General features: G+C 33.8%; 1 protein-coding gene across 3 annotated transcripts in view; it reads right to left on the bottom strand.

Annotated features, from left to right (window-relative positions):
* The window catches only part of LOC122411903 (NACHT domain- and WD repeat-containing protein 1), a 106,196-nt gene that overhangs the window by 25,419 nt on the left and 64,356 nt on the right, over positions 1-16,421 (bottom strand). Inside the window, exons 2-5 of one of the 3 annotated variants that reach the window (XM_043420981.1) lie at positions 6,344-6,417; positions 3,887-6,124; positions 3,347-3,426; positions 3,107-3,229 (exon numbers count right to left, since the gene is read on the bottom strand). In XM_043420981.1, coding sequence (XP_043276916.1) covers positions 3,107-3,229; positions 3,347-3,426; positions 3,887-4,049 — 366 coding nt within the window. In that variant the 5' untranslated portion in view covers positions 4,050-6,124; positions 6,344-6,417. The other 2 variants (XM_043420983.1, XM_043420982.1) reach the window with 2 other exon arrangements.

Here is a 16,421-nt window from a genome sequence, read left to right as displayed (position 1 = left end):
CTAAAAGCTTGAGAAAACAATTTGTTACTTTTAATTTTTTTTTTAATCAAATTTCAACTTATTTATTGACTTACATATATCAGCTCTATGATTTATTTTCTAAAATTGTATTTATATTTCAATTTTGAAAAGGTTTATTACGCAAAATTATATATAAAGATATCGTTATATTATTATTTTACATTTTAGTTGGTTTTTAGCCAAATACGTTCATGATAACTATGAACATCCCCAATAAGCATTTATAACGATATGTGTAAAGAAAATAGGATCTCTGAAAGCTGTAAAGCAAAGTTGAAAAAAATAACATATTTGGTATTATCCAAATACGATTACTATAATTTTAACTTTTATATTGTTTAATCTTTTCTGGTTCAATGTGAAAATGCTTAAAATGTCTTACAATTTTTTAAAATAATATTGATAAGAGATGTTTTTTTTGTGTGTGTCTGTGTATATTCGTGTACTGTAAAATTAAAACACTTATAACTTTGTTTCCAAGCTTCTGTTTTCAAGAGATGTTAATCTTTACAACTTCTCGAATCTCTGCATTTTTTTAAACATAATATTAATACATTACGAATTTCACGTTATTTTATGGAAAACGCAAACTGTTTATATATTTTAAAAATAACAAAAAGTATGTGGTTATTCACAATCTCGGCTCGGATTCGCAGTCAGTTTTTAAGTTTAGTTTTCATCAACATTTTTTTTTAATAATTGTTTCGGTTTGTTTGGGGTGCATATTTGGTGAGAGGATGATAAAATAAAAAATATAGCACCTCATAGAGTACGCTTTGAGTATCGTGCATCTTGACCATCTTGAGGAAACAATTTACAAATTTTAATTTTCAGCATTTTTTTGTATACAAAAAGATAATGTTTTTTCTCTACCTTTTTTTACGAATATAAATTTATCTCTTTGTTCAAATCCATAAAAAAAAACTGAATGACGAGCCATCAGAAAAACAGTTTGCAACTTTAAATTTTCATCGTTTTTCTATTTACATTTAAATTAAATAATTCCGACAACTTTGCTGGATAGTATAGAGGAAATACAGACTTATACACGATATCTTACAAAATTCCCGAAAATTAAAGCGGTTAGACGATTTTTTGAAAAACTCATATTTTCGTAAAATTCAAAAAATCATAAAAATTAAACCACTCAACTGATATTCTCCAAATTCAATACCAACCTTGTTATTATGATAGTCTATTTATAAAAAAAAAAAATTATTTATAAATCTCAAAATTTACGAAAATTAGAACGTCGACACCCTTTTTATGAAAATTTCAAAACCTCGTAGGATTCGTAATTTTTTATAAATTCTGACAAAATTGCACGCGCGCGCGCACGCGCACACACACACACACACACACACACACACACACACACACACATCCGGACACTTTTTCTAGATATGATATTTCGATATTTTGGGACATTTTGAGCACATTGAAACAGGTAAAAAAAATTTTCATCATCACACAGTTTCCTCTATGAGAAAGCAATAAGTTTAAAAATATTTTTTCTACTACAAGTTATTTGAAGTCCATCTTACAATAAGACTCAAAAATGTTGTTTTTTACCGTAGAAGTTTTTGAATTTTTTTGAAAAAAATCGAAAGTATCCCATTGAACGAAAAACCAATTTTTTGAATAAAAGTAGCCGAAAAAGCATTAAAAAAAAATTATTTTTCCGTTTTTTATTTTCATTCAGAAAGAGCATTAATTTTTTTTTTAAATGACCCGTATTAAGTGACATAATCGTAATTGTAGTCAGAAATATAATTTTTTAAGCAAAAATCGGTAACTCCGGAATGGGTGGAGATAACGAGCTAAAAATTGAATTGAAAAGTTGTTTTTAAATATATAAAAACAAATTAAAAAACCGAAAAAATCGAAGAGGATGATCGTCGCAACGTCGTTGAATTGACATGGCATGACCCATACATATTTTATCGATGTGCTGTGCAGAATATTAGCGTTTACAATTCCAAAAATGTTGATCTCAGCAGTTGGTAATAAGCTTCAGCTAGCGTGCATAAGCATACCCCTTTCTCTTTCACCACCTGCCCCGCAAACTCGTGATCCACCCTCTTTAAGATTAACTGCTATTGTTAGTCTTTTTTTGCACGTTCGGGTGGGGTTCAAATGTCGAATAACTGAATTGTAGAACGGTCAATATTTCGAAATTTCAAAAGTTGTGATATCAGTTTGGAGAAAAATAAGTAATTCGAAATTCTTATTCCCGATCGACTATTCAGCAGATTGCGTGTTTAATCAAAAATTCATTCTTTGAATTCGTATTTACCCGAAAATATATATTTCAATAGTTTTCATTTCTAATGCAATTTTAACAGACCATCTGAATGTCAAAAGTTCATATTTTCGAATTAAAAATGGAGAGTAATTGTTTTACAGACAGACCAGAATATAGAGTAGCAAAAAATCGAAAGTGAAGTTTTCGAGCCTATAAAACTTAGATATGCAGAATAGCGATAGCTCGAAAAGGCGAAAGTCAAAATGGCGATGTTTAAAATTGGAGATCACCGGTCTGAGTAAGTGAGTGAGTGAGACGCGTATATTTGGAGCTCCACTGCATTTCTTTATTTTGATCGATCGACTTTTTAACGTTTCGCTATTTTGACTGTTCGACTTTTTGGTGTTTCAGTATTTCAACCTCATTAATATTTGGTCTTTCGTTATTATATTTTCAAAATTGTGAATTTTCACAGTATCGCTCAATGTAGTAATTTATGAATCGACAGAGTGATAGTCGAATTTTTGAAAAATCGATATTTTAATGATCGTCCTATGGGCGATTATTACATTCTATTTTCGATGTAAACGTTCTTCGTACCTTGCAGTTTCTGCTTTATTTATTTTCGGTATTCAAAGCTCTAGTCGAATCTATCTGTCTCCATATTATCATTCGAAGATTATAAACTCGAGATTTTAGCTGTTCGAAATTTTAGTCATTCCAACATTTGATCCCCACCAGCATGTTCGTGTATCGATCGTTTGGACTCGATCACATGAATGATTGAATACTTTTAAAACCTTCATTTGTGTTCAATGAATATATGCATTATCATCTTACGATTAAAAAACATCCCCTTGAGCGTTGATGCGCCGCACTTATTTCTTCAAGAAACTGCTCCGCTAACAGGGGATCAACGTCCGGATTTTTCGCTGTTCCATATTGCATGTCGACCAACAAAACCTTCAATAGTTAAACATTAATCAATCCTCTGTTTATTTTTATCGGTTGATTGGTGTCATTACCATTTCTCTACTGCGCAGCAGTAGAATGATCTGGTGTTTATGGAACGTTACTCACCTCGATCCCCATGTCATCGTAGACGGACTGGAGGGATGGACCGACAGTTTCCAACAGTAATTTACGTTCTTCCGCAAATTCTGATACCGTACACAAAAACAGACTCAAGTTTTTGCCTCATACGCGTAGAAATTTAGTAAATTCAACTCTAAGTTACTGACAGTTATATTCTTTCTCAATCACCATGATCAATGTCGTTCTCTAATATACAAAAGTGCGCAATAGCTGTTGAGAGCTTGTAACAGCATTCCTCAATTCTTGGCTCCAAGCCGGTTTACAGTTCTCAATAATTCTAGTGATCGTTACTTTCTTTCTCCTGGGCTTCTAAATGAACTGAGGAAAAAGATCCTTTTTGCATTTCAATTTTTTACTTAAGGCGCTCCATTGAAAGCGTGTCACGCGTTACTTTTGTTTTTCTCGTTACTAAAACTGTGTCGACATAAAATGTGGAGTAAGGTTTTCAACAACTGCGCGCAAGGCTGATAGATCGCTTTGAGTTCACGTTATTCTGTTTAGACAAAGGGAAAAAAATGTTCTTACCATCTCGTTCTCCTGCGATGAATATCTTTATGAGACGAGGCGCTGGTAAATGTGCCGGTGGTAAACCACCCTTAATCACCCCTGCTATTAACTCGACCTCGAGATTCATGTTTATCAATGGCTGCCGTCGTATATCCTTAGGAATTTCAAGATCGTGATACATCCAAGAACATATCAGAATGAGATGAAGTTGATATAATCTGTCTTTCTTTAAAACCCTTAGTTTGGGCTTTGATCACGTTTCCCACAAAGCTTTATACCAAGTTTATTTTTATTTTTAAATTTGTTTTATGCTCTTTCGAACATTTCGCTCGAATGAAGTAACGAGCTTAGGAACTTCCTTCTTTGACGTTCTCATCATTCGAAAGCTTCTCAATTTTTTGTCAATTTTTGCAACGCTCTTTGTTTATTTAATACGTTGTTTCTTGCCATTCCATTCCAAGTTATCTTTTGAATAACTAATAGTGAGATTTTTCTCATCATTCCTTCGCTTTTATAACTCAACGTCACTAACGTCAGGGACAAATTCTTAAAGCTTCTGAGATTCTGAATGAATTCTTTTTACAATCCTTATTTACCAGGTTTGATTCAAAATCTTTGGAATATTTCTTAAAGACGTATTAATTTTCCAAATTTCTCTGAATTTCTGAAATATTTTTGTAAAAAGTACTTGTCAATTCTTGTATTCAATTCAAAATTTTACGTTCACGTCTCTGAACAATCGCTCCTTCTGACGAATTTGACTATTACTCACCCAACTCAATTTTATTTCTCATGCTCATTTTTTTCGCACCTAGTGCTTTTACGTAAATGCTTCTCAGACATCTCGTTTACTCTCGATACAGAAGACGATATTTTCATATAATAATCAGTCTTCGCAAAATTATTTTTCTGATAATCTTGTAGAAACTGTTCTCAATAACGTACACTGGATGTAGAAAGTTTCGAGTTCCTTTTCAATTCACGTTAAATTGCTACGAGAATACATGTGTGTATGTATGTGTGTGTATGCGTGTGGGTGTGTGTGTGTGCATATTTATATATTCAAATATATTTTTTCCTGATCTCCTGAATAAAATGGCCATCAGATTTCGAAAACTTCATTTAAAGTTTCAGAAAATGCTTAATAAAAACGTTAACCTTTTTAACATTCTGAAGTGATTATCTTTTCATGTTTCTTTATCTTTCTTCATTTACTGTTGAACATTTAGATTGGTAGATTTATCCTAGAATCGGTGTATTGCGTATTTATTCATTCGTAAGAATTTCTTCTATATTTTTATTTAACTGGCAATACAGTCTTTCAAGTATATCCTTTGAAAGCTCTCGATGTTGACTCGATTGCTAGCCTTCGGTAGTCAACACAATAGTTGGCTCACATTCACAGCATGATTGACGAAGTAAATGCTTTGCTTCATATATCGAACCAAACGAATTTTTCGTGACTATTTTTATGTTTCTCAATCTAATTCTACAATCGTCAGGGTATGATTGATCTTTCATTTGTTGGGTTCTAATAATACGTACATTCATCAAATATACTTTCGAATACAAGAGGAGATCGATAATTCTGAATAGAATAATTTTTCCAGTTTTTTTTTATTAAGTAAATATTAATGGTATGGAATCACGTTTCTCAGGTCAGTTGTATGTATTTTAAATATAGATTTGAGGAGGTTAATATTATAATGTATTCATAAATAAATAAATAAATAAATATATATATATATATTTATGTGTGTGTGTGTGTGTGTGTATTTGTAAATATTTCTAACTTTCTTCGATGAAATCCGTTGTCTTATTCACTGAATCTATGCATCGATTGGTTACTTTTCTATGATTGTCGTCGCCTTCATTATTCAGTTTCCATTTTTTCACATGTTTTAATCGTCCTGATCAAGGCATGGGAATGCGTCAACAAGCGATAAAGCTAAAACATATCGATTTTTCTTTGTTCTCTGAAATTAAACAATCTTTTTGTACGCATCTAGAAACTTTTTTGTTCGTTGTTTTCCCCTTCGTCGATGTTTTTTTTCGTCTCAACTCTTTAATTCGCAGAATAATTTGGTCTCACGTTACGAAGGCTCAGAACTTTCGTTCCGTAATGCGAAATAATGAAGGTTCCTTAATTTATTCTGCCAGGTGTTATTCGTTGGATTACGTTGGACGACACTATTATGTTCTGCCTGCGAATCAATCGACCGAACCAATTCCAGTTTCCGGTTTGGGCCTCCGCGTCTGTTAAGTTTTCCAAATATCGTTTGTTGCATATCTTTCTCCAAACTTTTTCTTCAACAAATATCTGTATCTGTATGTATCAATGGCTAACTGTCAAACTCCTTACCATTTTACGAACGAATACTTTTCAAGTTCATTTTTCTCGTACATCAACCGGCCCCTAAGAACTTAAGTTTCTAACGCTAAACTTGCTTGATATAAGTTTCTGCAAAGACTTACAGAGATTCTTGTGAGTATGGGTTTATTCCATATTCGTTGCTGTGTTCAACTCATTTTACTTCCATTCGGATCATCTGCAAACAGCAAAAAAATGACCGTTGTCGAAATTATTTTTTTCTATTATATAATGAATTTATGTAAAGTACCCTAGCGGATTGTATGACCAAGGCATTGGTCGAAAAAAGTACAAAAACGACCGAAATTGGTCGTTTTTCGGTCGTTATTGTACTTTTTTTGACCGATGCCTTGGTCGTACAATCCGCTAGGAATACTGTTGAAATTTGGTGCTTCGCAGTTTTGCTATTCAAAACGATATCAATATCGAGTAAATGTTTAAAAAAGGATTGCATTTTGTTGGAACTAGTCATTTCATTAATATATTGAAACGTTTCGTTATTCGGGAGGTAGTAAGTTTCCCAAATATCAAAACTTAGGATATTTTAGATCCTCTTCTCTTACGTAGGAGAGGTGTCAGTGTGCAGGTTTGTGCACTGACTGGCGGATTTTTGCCGGAGGAGCTTGGCCCGAACTCGACCTTCAAGAACGGATACTTTCGTCCGGTATAGGAGCATAATCTAGTGCTCTACATTGCTTTCTCGCTACGTAATCGGGCTCAGCCTCGCTAAAGCGTACTGCGAGAAGCACTCTTTTCGTTATCAAAGAATGATAGGCTCCATTATTACTTTGTTTTTGTACAATTTTGGTAGGAATAAGGAGGAGGATGAAGAAAAGGTTGAGAGCCTTATTGTCGTACGGGCGGTGCTTTGCTGACGCGAGAGCGCTCCGTCCGTAGCCCTCTGACAGACTTCTGTCAAACCAGAAATCGTGCCAGGGGGTAAGTCTGTCCTGTTACAATATATTAGGGTGCTTTTTTTCATGACTATTTTTTTATCGTTCCCCACGCACATTTTGTTTGATACGTCCAAAAATAAATTCCCTCAAATTTTGAAGCCTTAATATTAACTCTAAGTACTATCCCAGAGCATGAGAAGGTTTCCCTTTTAAAATACACATGAACTTTGATTTTTTTTTATATATCTATATCTCAGCGGCATTTTGTGTCTATCATAGTGCACCGAAACGCCATTTACTCAGGATTGAGTATTCTACTAAAGTGTTCATTGTGACGTAGCTGTAATCTACACCTGTAAGATGGTATGGGTCGCTAAATTTGAATTTTGTCGATAATTTTCGTTTTCTTGACGTAGTCCATAAGTCACTGGATTTATGCAAAAAATGTAAATGGCAAACTTGTAGGAAAATTGATTTCCTACAAAAAAAGTCTGAAACTCAAATCGCTCAGATTACTATTTGTTGAGATATCAAACGTTAACTCTTTCGATATATAACATTTTTCAGAATTGTTTGATTAAACTTGTCATAAATGATAGTTTTCCATTATTTATTACTACAATTTTTTATAATAAATTTTTTGCTACAGTCGGGTATATTGAAAAACATGAATAACTTAAACATCGAAACTTGATCAACAATTTATTAAGTAAAGATATCAATAAATTACAAATATTCAATTATAGTTATGTAAATTTGTTTGGAAGTATAATCAAGAAATATTCTTGATAATAAATTGTTTATTAAGCTTCGATCTTTAAGTTATTCATGTTTTTTTATATACGTGACTGTAGCAAAAAGTTTATTATATAAAATTGTTGTCATAAATAATGGAAAACTAAAATTTATGACAAGTTTAATCAAAAAATTCTGAAAAAAGTTATATATTGAAAGAGTTAACGTTTGATATCTCAAAAATATTAATCTGAGTGATTCAGTTTTAAGACTTTTTTTGTAGGAAATTAATTTTCCTACAAGTTCGCCATTTACATTTTTTTTTATAAATCCAGTGACTTATGGAATAACGACAAAAAAACGAAATTTTCGACAAAATTCAAATTTAGCGACCCGTACGATCTTATAGGTGTAGATTACAGCTACGTCACAATGAGCACTTTAGTAGAGCACTCAATAATGAGTAAATGGCACCTTGGTGCACTAGGATAGCACAAAATACCGCTGACATATAGATATTTAAAGAAAAATCAAAGTTAACTTGTACGTTAAATGGAAAATCTTTTCATGCACTGGGAAAGTACTTATATATAGAGTTAATATTAAGGGCTCAAAATTTGAGGGATTTTTTTTCGAAGAAAAATGAATTGAAATGATAGAAAAAAAAAGTTTAAAAATTTTTTTTACTAAAAATTATTTGAACCCATCTTGCAATAAGGCTCAAAAATTTTGTCTTTTAACACAGAATTTTGTGAATTGAAAAAAAAAAATCAAAAGTGTCGCATTGAACGAAAATTCAATTTTTTTTTGCTCAAAATAGCGGAAAAAACCTTTAAAAAAATTATTCTTCCGTTTTTTAATTAATGACTCGTATTAAGTGATATTATGATAATTATAGTGCGAGATATACATTTTTTAATCAAAAATCGATGACTCCGGAATGGGTGGAGATAACGAGCTAAAAATTTAGCTGAAGACTTCTTTTAACATGTATAAAAACATATTGAAAAATCAAAAAAATCGAAGAGGATCACCGTCGCAACGTTGTTGAATTGACATGGAATGACCCATATATATTAGGGTGTGTCGAAAAAAATCGATATTTTTTTTTCGGGCTCCATAAGCATTTTTCTTCTTGATATGCCAAACGATGAAGCTAGCCAAAAGGACAGCTCAAAATAAAATAATTTCGGCCGGCCCACTGCATACTTCAATTTTCCATAAGAATAACACGTGAAAAAAAAACTTCGGTGAACATTGTTCCATATCATCTGTAAAAAAAATTGCACAGATATTCTACTAACGTATTTTTGTAGAAAATTGAATTCCCTACAAAAATAGTCCTTAGAGTCATTGGCCTAGAACCAATCGTTCAACGATTACAGCAGTTTGAAGTTTCTAACGTGGTAACGTGACAAAAGGTCCCAGGACAAAATATCCGGGTCAAAATATCCCGGTCAAAATATCCTGGGACACAATATCCCCGGGACGAAATATCCCGAGACACACACACACACACACACACACACACACGCGCGCGCGCACGCACGCACGCACGCACGCACAAACACAATCAAACACAACACACACACACACCCACGCACACAACACACACAAACACACAACCAAATACACAAACAAAAAACAAACACGCACACAACACACACACACACGCACGCGCGCACACACACACGAAGGTTTCAAGGAGAGTTGAAGTTCCAACATAGTTTCGTTAATAATAATAATAATTTTCTTGATTAACAGAGATAAAAATATCCAAGACCTTCGGTCTTACAAATGTAGGATATTTCCAAATCGAGGATATTACGTCATTAGGATATTTTGACTCCTGCGGATATTTTTTCCCAGTATATTTTATATATACCAAGATATTTTGAACCGAGGATATTTTGATCCGAGGATATTTGGTCCGAGGATATTTTTCCTTAAGATATTTTGGCACGGGATATTTTGTCTCAGAGTTTTTTGACCTGTCACCTCTAACGTCACCTAGCCAGATTTCGCATGTATCATTCCGTATTTTCGAGGTCGCTCCTTTTAATGGTACTGTTTAAATTGGACTGAAAACTATTTTTAAGTATAGTTTTTCAAAAATAGCTTCTAGGATCGTTATCTAGGCAAAAATATCGGGTACATACTGTTCTCATTTGTTTGAACGAACGACATAAATTGTTTGTCTTTCCACTATTTGTTTGAATAAATTATGAAATTTAATTAACCAAACCAAATGCACAGATACAAATATACATAGGAAGAGAGAAAGAGAGAGAGAGAGAACAGTTCAATTTATTTCCCGTGCTTACAATTGAATTGATTAACTTATTATAATTACATGTTATGGCGTAATACCGAACCGTTTGAGCGCTGTAAGCGCACACGTTGGCGTAATACCGAACTGCTTCAGTCTTAATTTTTTTTAAATATAAAAAAACATAGGCTTTAGCGCAATTTAAACAGCACCGTTAAAGGGAGCGACCTCGAAAATAGGAAATGATACATGCGAAATCTGGCTAGGTGACGTTAGAAACTGCTGTAGCCATTGAACGGTTGGTTCTAGGCCAATGATTCTGAAGACTTTTTTTTGTAGGGAATTCAATTCTCTACAAAAATACGTAAGTAGAATATCTGTGCATTTTTTCTTAAAGATGATATGGAACAATGTTCACCGAAGTTTTTTTTTCACGTGTTATTCTTATGGAAAATTGAAGTATGCGGTGGGCCGGCCGAAATAATTTTATTTCGGGCTGTCCTTTCGGCTAGCTTCATCGTTTGGCATAATAAGAAGAAAAATGCTTGTGGAGCCCGAAAAAAAATATTGATTTTTTTCGACACACCCTAATAGGGTAATGTGGGGCAAAATGGACACTTAAGGATTTAAGCAAGTTTCATTGATGAGCATATGGTCTTTCAACTATTTTTGAGTCCCAAAATTGACATCCAGTCCTTGTTTTCCGAATTTCGTAAAAAAAAAATTTCGGGGCAAACGGACATGGCCCCTTAGAGACATAAAAATCGAAAAATCGACATTTTTCAAAATGCAGCCGTTCCAAGCAACTGTTTCCGGATAGGATGTCAACTCGTTAATATGGGAAAAGAAATGGGACCACTCAGGCTCCATTCCTTGGATGTAAATGAAAAGAAATGAGTCAAATCTTATATCCCATTTCTGTCATGTTTTTGAAAAATGCAAAAAATCAACTTTGGGTCCATCGTGCTGGGGTATATTTCGTGTTCACACTATATCGGAGTCCCACCATTGATTCATGACCCTAATTTCCGGAATTTCTTCAAAAAAATTTTCCGGGGCACAACGGACACAGAGCCTCCAGAGGCATAAAAATCAAAATATCGACATTTTTCGAAATGTAGCAGTTTAGCAGACAGAAAAAAAAGCTCACCCAAGACAGCCAAGTCCTCGTCTTTTGAAGACGTTTCTTGCATTTTTTTCGAAGGGCTATAAGGGAATGTGAGGCAAAGTGGGCACCCTAAGCGATTAAGCTACATGTATCGATTTACATATGGTCTTTCGTCTACTGTTGTGTCCAAAAACTGAATCCCCATGCTTGTTTTCCATATCCTTAAAAAAAAAAATTATGGGGCAAAGTGGGCACCTGCTCCGAGAAAAAAATGCTCAAATGACAATTTAAATTAATTTTCACACATGTACAATCAAATTGGAAGAAATTTGAATTAGAAAAAAAAAATGAAAACGGGGCAAAGTGGGCACTTTGTTGCGAGGAAAAATTTTTATGCCCACTTTGCCCCTTTTTTTTATAATGAAATTTTGGTAAGAGGAAGTTATTAAAATTGTGAATGTTCGCGCTTACCTTCATTTGGCAAAACGTAACTCACATAGTAATCACCCGTCTCAAAATATGAATTGTACCTTTTAATGTGCGTAGTTGATTTGAAAATTAGTTTTAAGAATAAACATCATGCGCACTGTTCAAAATGTTACGAAATCACTGCATCACGTCGCCTGGAAAATATTGAAAGAAAATGAGAAACCAAACACTGCAAGGAGGAGAACGCAGCCCCGATCCAATCTCACTTTCGATTAAAAATTCCAAATTTTTTGTCACTGGACCCATATTTCCTTCCTTCATCAGAAACTTAGCTCTCAACTCTAAATATCCTTTTTTCACAGAAAACTATCTTTATCCCATTTCTTTCTTGACTATCTCGTACAAAAATTGATGAAAAAAAACATTAACTCACTGGTGGCACGCGAAATTTTCTTTTACAATACAAAAAATCAACAAAATCGAGAAACCGAAGAAGCCCGCTAAATTTTCGCCAGTGCAGGTGTCGACGATGATGACGTCAGTTACCGATGCGATTTTTGTAATTAATACAAATAAAATAACCATTTCGTAAAATTACAAACTTTACAAAAAAAGTAAATTTTCAATTTTTATATTTAACATTTTCCAAGTTTTTCGTTTATTATCCCAAATTAATTGAGCAATAACACATAAAAACTTGTAGAAGTGGTTATGGAACCAGAATCTGAGTTGAAAAAAAAAATGTTGAAAATTATTTTTTTCTTCAATTTTGGAAGTGCCCACTTTGCCCCAAAATGTACAATTTTCCCACTTTGCCCCGGGTGTCCACTTTGCCCCACATTCCCATATTCGTTGTCCTCTGAAGATTGGATTTACTGTGTAACATGTAAAAAATGGGCACACACCTTGTGTACAAGTGTTGAAGACGAAGATGTCAGCTATGCGTGCGATTTTTGTAAAAAATGAATAAAAAACCTTTTTTCCTTATTCATACTTTGATTACTATTGTGGTTTTTAAAAATAAGTCAAAAAAGGGAATAAATAGTGAGAAAGTAGTTTGGGATCTATTTCGCTCTGAAACTTGAATTTTTTGGGGATGTCACCGTGGAATTCGACAATTTACCATGATTTATGGTCAGGACATGATTTGGAACCGTCAAAAAAAAATTTATGCATTTTAGGAAATTTTAGTTTCGGGAAAGTCCATTTTGCCCCGGAATTCAACTTTATGGGGCAAAATGGACACTGTGTCCGTTTTGCCCCATGTGTCCATTTTGCCCCATATTACCCTATATATATATATATATATATATATTAGGGTGGCCCTTAATATGGGTAAAAAAAAAATTTATCGCGCCGCCCCCCAAAACGATTCCAAATGATAAAAAAAAAATCTACGCAAAGCCGCAGCTATGTCCGGAAAGAGGAAGACGTGCCTGTAAGCATGAACTTGGATTCAAATATCAATTTTTCTGCATGATTGGAGAAATTTCGATTTTTTTAAATCTGGTTTATGTGTCAATTTTTTTCCTACTTTCCGGAGCTATTGTATATTAGTATTCAATATACAGATCAAATAATAAGGTCTTCGATACTAGACTAACGAAAAAAATTAAAGGGTCAAAAGATTTTTCCGAATTTTAGTAATTTTTCAAAATGTTGTATTTCAGTGAAAAATGGTCGTATCGAGTTCTAAAAAAACGCATTTTGAAGCTTCAAGTTTCTAATTTCAAGATCTTATGACGGAAAAAATGCAGAGCTAAATGTTCTGCGCGATTTTGAGAAAAAGTGCGTGAAAAAAATTTGCAAATTTTTATGCTTTTTTTTCAATTCCACAAGCGTAGATTAATTTTTTTCAACTAAGTCATGGGATAAACTGGATAGCTGGTTTATTCAGCTTCAATTTGCATTTTTAAAAACTTTGGTACGACCATTTTTTGCTGAGATGTTGAACTTTGAATCAAGATGGACCCTTTTGTCTTTGATCGACGATATCTCGGCAACCAATGGTCGCACAGAAAATTCAAGGGCAGTTCTGAAAACTGGAATGAATGTCCTACAAGGTTCCGTTGCGATCTTGAAGACGAATTTTTTCTTCCATCCTTGTCGTAAATTTAAAAAAATAAGAAAAAAAAGGTAATTTATGGCTTTTCAAAAAGTCAATAGCCAAATTTCGATCTAATCAATCGTTTCCTCGTTACAACCGGTCAAACATTTGAAAAAATTTAAGGGTCACGTTTTTTACGTTAAACGAGTCATGATCATGACAAAAATGAAAAATAAAAAATTTCCAAGTTTTTTCTACATTTTTTCCATAAATAAGGTTGAAATATACAAAAAAAAATTTCCGAAAGTTTTTGATTGAAAATTGATTTTTTTTAAGGCTTCCAACATTGAGGGCTTCTGAAAAACCATAAATTACCTTTTTTTTCCTGTTTTTTAAATGCACGACAAGGATGGAAGAAAAAATTCGTCTTCAAGATCGCAACGGAACCTTGTAGGACATTCATTCCAGTTTTCAGAACTGCCCTTGAATTTTCTGTGCGACCATTGGTTGCCGAGATATCGTCGATCAAAGACAAAAGGGTCCTTCTTGATTCAAAGTTCAACATCTCAGCAAAAAATGGTCGTACCAAAGTTTTTAAAAATGCAAATTGAAGCTGAATAAACCAGCTATCCAGTTTATCCCATGACTTAGTTGAAAAAAATTAATCTACGCTTGTGGAATTGAAAAAAAAGCATAAAAATTTGCAAATTTTTTTCACGCACTTTTTCTCAAAATCGCGCAGAACATTTAGCTCTGCATTTTTTCCGTCATAAGATCTTGAAATTAGAAACTTGAAGCTTCAAAATGCGTTTTTCTAGACCTCGATACGACCTTTTTTCACTGAAATACAACATTTTGAAAAATTACTAAAAGTTCGAAAAAATCTTTTGACCCTTCAATTTTTTTCGTTAGTCTAGTATGGAAGACCTTATTATTTGATCTGTATATTGAATACTAATATACAATAGCTCCGGACAGTAGGAAAAAAAATTGACACATAAACCAGATTTAAAAAAATCGAAATTTCTCCAATCATGCAGAAAAATTCATATTTGAATCCACGTTCATGCTTACAGGCACGTCTTCCTCTTACCGGACATAGCTACGGCTTTGCATAGATTTTTTTTAATCATTTAGAACCGTTTTGGGGGGCGGCGCGATCAATTTTTTTTTACCCATATTAAGGGCCTTTAATATGGCCCTTATATTACGCGCCGCCGTATATATATATATTAGGGTGTGTAGAAAAAATCGATATTTTTTTTGGCTCCACAAGCATTTTTGTTTTTATTATGCCAAATGATGAAGCTAGCCGAAAGGATAACTCAAGATAAAATTATTTCGGCCGGCCCACTGCATACTTCAATTTTCCATAAGAATAATACGTGAAAAAAATCTTCGGTGAACATTGTTCCATATCATCTGTAAAAAAAATTTCACAGATATTCTACTAACGTATTTTTGTAGAGAATTGAATTCCCTACAAATAAAGTCCTTAGAGTCGATGGCCTAGAACCACCCATTCAACGGTTACAGCAACTGCTGTAACGAAGTTTTTTTTCACGTATTATTCTTATGGAAAATTGAAGTATGCAGTGGGCCGGCCGAAATAATTTTATTTCGAGCTGTCCTTTCGGCTAGCTTCATCATTTGGCATAATGAGAACAAAAATGCTTGTGGAGCCCAAAAAAAATATCGATTTTTTTCGACATACCCTAATATATAATATATATGTACCTATATAAAATATGTATGATATAATATCGGATCTATTGATGGGATTGAGAAAAACCTTCAGCAAAAAAACAAGTTCCAAAGATTTAGAGAAGATCTATGAAACAATAATGCGAGTGAGTGAATATAGAAAAAAAATATATTGCATTCAGAAGAAACTTGTTATTTCCTAAAAAAAACTTTAAACCTGTTGTTGATAAGATTGAAAAAGCTGAATAAAGAGAAAACATGCAAAAGATTTTGCGGAACAATATAACGAATTGATAAGATGCAATATTTCCCCAGACCGTGACAACAAAGTGGCAACAGCGGGTACGTTAGCGTTTCGGTCAACTCTTGTGTCGTCTGTGAGGGAGCTAATCCAAATGAACATCAGAAAAGCGGATGGAGTTTGAATCTAAGCTCATTGCGGATTAAGACGATGCGAGTATGGTAATGCGAAGCTAGTTTGGTCGCAGTTTGCGCGAGATGGAATTTCCAGGCGGAGAAGAGAAAGAGAGGAAGAACAGGGAATATTGTATAGTTCGACAGAAAAGCACCGGTTGGGATTGAATTGAGAGACGAAACAAGATAGTGCTACCACGATGAAATGAAATTCTGACAAGCCACCTGGCTGAAATAAGCGTATCAAGGATATCGTTGCGTCTAAGGGGATGCGAAATGAAAAGTTGGAGAAAGTTATTTCACGTATACGTTTTGCTAAATGAATGACTACGTGGATGAGTTATGCGCCGAAGCTGTGAGTTGGGGACTAGATGTACAAGACGAATTTGAGTACACCGTTCAAGAAACTCTGTTCTGTTCTCTTCGAGCATTTCTCTGCATCGTAAGTCTTGCCGTAAAACTTGTAGATCAATGACACACAGTGGAATGGTGTTCCGCTTTCATGAAGACTCTTCCTACAATTTAGCTTTTGCTTCCGCGATGCGGTGAGGCACTTTTTGAGCCAGATATAGCATTATGT

This window comes from Venturia canescens, chromosome 6 (assembly GCF_019457755.1).
Source record: "Venturia canescens isolate UGA chromosome 6, ASM1945775v1, whole genome shotgun sequence".
Lineage (NCBI taxonomy): Eukaryota > Metazoa > Arthropoda > Insecta > Hymenoptera > Ichneumonidae > Venturia > Venturia canescens.
This window is presented reverse-complemented; position numbering and strand designations above follow the sequence as displayed.